The sequence below is a fragment of the Leucopleurus acutus genome (assembly GCF_964270905.1).
Source record: "Leucopleurus acutus genome assembly, chromosome: 19".
In the NCBI taxonomy this organism is placed as follows: Eukaryota; Metazoa; Chordata; class Mammalia; order Artiodactyla; family Delphinidae; genus Leucopleurus; species Leucopleurus acutus.
The window spans coordinates 30,122,748-30,128,747 of NC_139161.1; the positions used below are offsets into that span (position 1 = coordinate 30,122,748).

The 6,000-nt window shown below is 37.9% G+C and overlaps 1 protein-coding gene across 1 annotated transcript in view; it reads left to right on the forward strand.

The window, feature by feature from the left end:
* Positions 1 to 4,932, forward strand: part of HSF5 (heat shock transcription factor 5) — a gene marked incomplete at both ends in the record, with an annotated part of 49,255 nt that extends 44,323 nt beyond the window's left edge. The window contains one exon of the mRNA XM_082861428.1: positions 4,862 to 4,932. Coding sequence (XP_082717554.1) covers positions 4,862 to 4,932 — 71 coding nt within the window. The remainder of the gene's footprint in view (positions 1 to 4,861) is intronic.
* Between the last annotated feature and the right edge of the window lie 1,068 nt (positions 4,933 to 6,000).

Below are 6,000 nucleotides of genomic sequence, written 5' to 3' on the forward strand. Positions count from 1 at the left end.
ACTGTGTGTCTCGGTGTGTTTCTCCTTGGGTTTATCCTGCCTGGGACTGTCTGCACTTCCTGGACTTGGCAGGCTATTTCCTTTCCCATGTTAGGGAAGTTTTCAACTATAATCTCTTCAAATACTTTCTCGAGTCCTTTCTCTCTCTCTTCTCCTTCTGGGACCCCTATAATGTGAATGTTGGTGCGTTTAATGTTGTCCCTGAGGTCTCTTAGGCTGTCTTCATTTCTTTTCATTCCTTTTTCTTTATTCTGTTCTGCAGCAGTGATTTCCACCATTCTGTCTTCCAGGTCACTTATCCGTTCTTCTGCCTCAGTTATTCTGCTATTGATTCCTTCTAGTGTATTTTTCATTTCAATTATTGTATAATTCATCTCTGTTTGTTTGTTCTTTAATTCTTCTAGGTGTTTGCTCTTTAATTCTTCTCGGTCTTTGTTAAACATTTCTTTCATCTTCTCGATCTTTGCTTCCATTTTTTTTCCGAGGTCCTGGATCATCTTCACTACCATTATTCTGAATTGTTTTTCTGGAAGGTTGCCTATCTCCACTTCACTTAGTTGTTTTTCTGGGATTTTATCTTGTTCCTTCATCTGGGATGTAGTCTTCTGCCTTTTCATTTTGTCTATCTTTCTGTGGTTGTGGCTTTCATTCCTCAGGCTGCAGGATTGTAGTTCTTCTTGCTTCTGCTGTCTGCCCTCTGGCGGATCATGGTTCTCTCCTGAACGGAGTCCTATAAACCTCTAGTAACATCAGGCTAGTCTCTGTCTTTTTGCATTTTTATTGGTTTCTATACTTTAATTCCTTGATTGGCAGCTTTGTTAATGAAGGAAGCTCACTTTAATAAAATTATTGTGTTTAGATGCTTGTTCTTAGAAGCTGTGTGCCAAATGCTTTTTTTAAAAACATATTTATTTATTTGGCTGCCCTGGTTCTTAGTTGTGGCACACAGGATCTTTGTTGCAGCCTGTGGGATCTAGCTCCCTGACCAGGGATTGAACCCGGGCCCCCTGCCTTGGGAGCGCAGAGTCTTAACCACTGGACCACCAGGGAAGTACTGACAAATGCTGTTTTAAAGCCCAATCATTAAGGCTAAGAGGATTTGTTGCTCATACATAACTCACTACATAACTCATTCTGAGACTATTACAGAGCCATACAGACTACTGTTTCTTTAAACATGCCTATTTGTGATGTGCTGTTGTCCATTATTTGAACCTATCAATACAATAAAGTGTCAGTTAAATAAATGACATTTGTTCACTGAAAAAAAGAGGATTTGTTGTTGTTGTTCTTCAGTCTGCCTCCCCATAAGAGCTCTGTAGGTGCTTTATAGTCTTTACCTTTGTCATTATCTGCTTTCAAAGCAGGGTTGCAGTTGGGTCTGTTCATTTTCCAAATTCTTATTTTCGTGTTTTCTGTCACCATATGGCCTTTCCTTCTTATTCTGATATGGAGTTGAAGTGTGTAGAGAATGATCATAATTAGGTATTACTCATTCTGTATCCTTTGGTCAGCTTTTAAAAATCCTGATGCCTAGATTGTACTCTATACCAATTAAATCAGAATGTATGGGGGTAGAAGCCCTCGATCTCAGTATTTTTTTTAAGCTCCCCAGGTGATTCCAATGTGCAGCAAGATTTAGAAACCATTGGCTTTGCTTATTAGCCATATAGTGTAGAGGTTCTTTCAGTCATCTCTTCACCTCTCAGGATTAATTAGATGACCTTCTAATAATGCATTTTAGTTACTTGAAAAAAAGATGTTATATAAATTAAGATATTACTGTAATCATTGTCACTGTTCTTTAGACTGTAAAGAAGCCATTTTTGTGGTAAAATATACATAACATAAAATTTACCTTTTTAACCGTTTTTAAGTGTACAATTTGGTGGCATTAAGTACATTCACATTATGTACTACCACCACCACCTTCCATCTCCAGAACTTTTCTCATCTTCCCAAACTGAAATTCCATATCCATTCCGTCCTTCCCTGCAGCTCCTGGCAACCATCATTCTACTTTCTGTCTCTATGAATTTGACAACCCTAGCTACCTCATATGAGTAAGATCATACAGTATTTATCCTTTTGTGACTAACTTATTTCAATTAGCGTGATATCTTCAAGGCTCACTCATGTTGTAGCATTTGTCAGAATTTCCTTCCTTTTTAATGCTACGTAATATTCCCTTGTATGTACCTACCACATTTTGTTTTTCCATTCATCCATCGATGGACACTTGGATTGCTTTCACTTTTTGGCTATTGTAAATAATGCTGCCATGATCATGGATGTACAAGAAGCCACTTTTAAGTGATAAACTGATGTCTGTTCTCCCTCTACAAGATGCTTATCTGGATAGATGCTTGTTTTTTGTTTGTTTGTTTGTTTTTAATTTTTTTGGCCTCACAGCATGGCATGCAGGATCTTAGTTCCCCAACCAGGGACTGACCCCTTCCCCCTGCAGTGGAAGCTTGGAGCCCTAACCACTGGACTGCCAGGGAATTCTGAAATTGCTTGTTCTTTATGGATAGGTTGTAGTGTTGTTCACCAGATGAGCTAGTACCTTCTCCTAGTGATTGGTCTTCCTTTCACAAAATATGGAAAAAATTAGATACTGTTCCAAATGCCCTCTAGATTTACTCATAGTTGGTGGTAGAATTATTTTATTGTATCAGCTGTCTTGCCCAGGCTGTTGATCAATCCTACAAAGGTTGTGTTCTACAAATATAGTAACAAAAGTCTCTGTATGTCTAGTAGGAAATAAAGGACTCATTCTGTATAATTTAGTTTAACTCCAAAATGCTACTAGGACAAAATTGTAAGCCTAAAAATCAACCTAAAAAAGGCTCCCTGGTCATGTTGCTCTAGAAATTGCAAACTAATTAGACTGAATCTAGAAGCCACATTAGGATTCCTTCATTCCTGACTACGTATTCAGATAGGCCATTTAACTCTATTTCTTTTCTTTTTTAAACATCTTTATTGGAGTATAATTGCTTTACAATGGTGTGTTAGTTTCTGCTTTATAACAAAGTGAATCAGCTATACATATACCTATATCCCCATATCTCCTCCCCTCCCACCCTCCCTATTCCACCCCTCTAGGTGGTCACAAAGTACCGAGCTGATCTCCTCGTGCTATGCGGCTGCTTCCCACTAGCTATTTTACATTTGGTAGTGTGTATATGTCCATGCCACTCTCTCACTTTGTCCCAGTTTACCCTTCCCCCTCCCCGTGTCCTCAAGTCCATTCTCTACATCTGCGTCTTTATTCCTGTCCTGCCCCTAGGTTCTTCAGAACATTTTTTAATTTTCTTTTTAGATTCCATATATATGTGTTAGCATATGGTATTTGTTTTTCTCTTTCTGACTTACTTCACTCTGTATGACAGACTCTAGGTCCATCCACCTCACTACAAATAACTCAATTTCATTTCTTTTTATGGCTGAGTAATATTCCATTGTATATATGTGCCACATCTTTTTTTTTTAACATCTTTATTGGAGTATAATTGCTTTACAATGGTGTGTCAGTTTCTGCTTTATAACTAAGTGAATCAGTTATACATATACATATATCCCCATATCTCTTCCCTCTTGCGTCTCCCTCCCTCCCACCCTCCCTATCCCACCCCTCTAGGCGGTCACAAAGCACCGAGCTGATCTCCCTGTGCTATGCGGCTGCTTCCCACTAACTATCTATTTTACGTTTGGTAGTGTATATATGTCCATGCCACTCTCTCACTTTGTCCCAGTTTACCCTTCCTCCTCCCCATATCCTCAAGTCCATTCTCTAGTAGGTCTGCGTCTTTATTCCCGTCTTGCCCCTAGGTTCTTCATGACCATTTTTTGTTTTTCTTAAGATTCCATATATATGTGTTAGCGTATGGTATTTGTTTTTCTCTTTCTGACTTACTTCACTCTGTATGACAGACTCTAGGTCCATCTACCTCACTACAAATAACTCAATTTCGTTTCTTTTTATGGCTGAGTAATAGTCTGTTATATATATGTGCCACATCTTCTTTACCCATTCATCTGTCGATGGACACTTAGGTTGCTAAAAACAGTGGTTAGATGCCATGAAGTAGGTGGCAGTGCCTTAACCGCATGCGTGTTGTCAGGCCCGAAGGCCTTTTCCATCCTTGTCAAGGGGAGTGCTAACCTTCTCTCTCCTTTCATACAACACTTAACTCTATTTCTGTACATGGTCTTAGCTTTTTATGTTAAAGAACCTAGTGCCTGAACTGAGAGCTCACTCTTTTACTTCTTTCCAGTCTTAATGACCACTCTTTGTTTCTTGACCTCCTTGAAGGTTATACTTTATTTTTAACAGAAAATTCAGGTAGACCTTTTTATAAGAGAATCAGTTGTGTTAGTCAATAAGTGGAAATTTTTGGGAGGCAATCAACTTTGGAAAGGTAGTGATTACTTATTTTAACATTGTATTTCTGAAGGCATTACTTTTTCATATTCCCAAAACCCACCTATCTATTTTTATAGCATCGAAGAAATGAATTTTCATTTGTGTGTGTTTATTTCACTTTGATCTTTTTGGCACTTTTCCTTAATTTTTCACTTATAATAAAAGTCAGTTGAAAAGAGGCTTATCCACATCACTAAAAGGAGAGAAACTTTAAACTTTGTTAGTCTCTTTGGGTTAACAACTGGGCTGCATCTGTGTGCTTTAGAGGTACGGGAATGCCCCCCAAATTGAGAATCTGATGAGGTAATGTGATTTTAGAGCCCATTCTACAGGTGAAACATAGCAACTTGTTCTTCTTGTCTAAAGACTTGTCTATTGAACTCTCCAGTTCGAGAAGCTAAGAGTGAGTAAACAAATCTTTTTTCTTTCTAGATCTTCATCTGCTGGTGGATGTGGCCTGCAAACAGGAGCACTTTCCACAGGAGGAAGAATTAAAAGAGTGAGAATGGATGACGAACGTGACATTGTGCTCTGGCTGTAGCTGGAGGCCGACTAGCCTTGCACATGACACACTGTTAGGGCTCTTTCAGTTCTTTAAGGAAAAAAAGTATTTTTGTTTTGTTAATTGAGAATTTTGTTAATTGAGAATTGGGAATTTTGTATTTACTACAGCTGTTCAGTTCAGATTGTTTACCTGGACAAACTACCAACCATCTAGCAGTCTTTTTTTTTGCTGCCCAGATCCCTTTCAAATGAAAGTTCCTGGTCTTCTGTTACAGTCAAAAAGCATCTAAAAACAGCTGCATCTATGGTACCGGAGAGTAATCTGTGTGGGTGTGCTGGTTTGTCGTCTCGCCGCTCTCAAAAGTAGCCAGCACAACTCCAGTGGGGAGTTCAGTCTATCTGTTTCAAGTCACAGTGTGATCCTTTTAGAGAAAACTGTGTGAGAAACAAAGGCCGGTGAGGTAACCAAGATCACAGGTCTAAATGGGTCAGGAATTCCAGGGAGAAACCCTGGGAAAGAGTTAATTTTCTAAGTGATTAACCAGGAAATGCTCTTACTTCCTAACCCAGCATTCTGTTTCAAAAGCAAGGCGTCCGGACTTGGACCATCCATCACACTTAACAGCCCCTGATTCTTCTATATTTACGGGAGAGTTCTTCTATTTTCATATCTTTCTTTAATTTTAATGATACATTATCATAAATGGTAAGAAGGTTTTGTTAATATATCACTTATTTAATATATCTTCTAAAGAAAAGTATTTAGCTTGTTGAATATAATTGTATTTATAAAATGTTGGTAGATTTTTAAGTTTTAAGGCTTTATATTTTTATTAATATTGAGGGGTAGAAGGATAAAGGATGCATATATAATATTTTAATTTTGAAACGGGAATGTACAATGTGTGAACAAAACCATTAAGAGATTTAACACAGTGTTTTCTTATTTTAGATTTTTACATTCAGTAAGTATAAATTCTCATCTATAAAAGATAGTGTGCAAATTTTGGGAGAAGCTGATTAGTAGTCACCTAACAGAAGCTATACCTCTGATATTTTTAATAGTT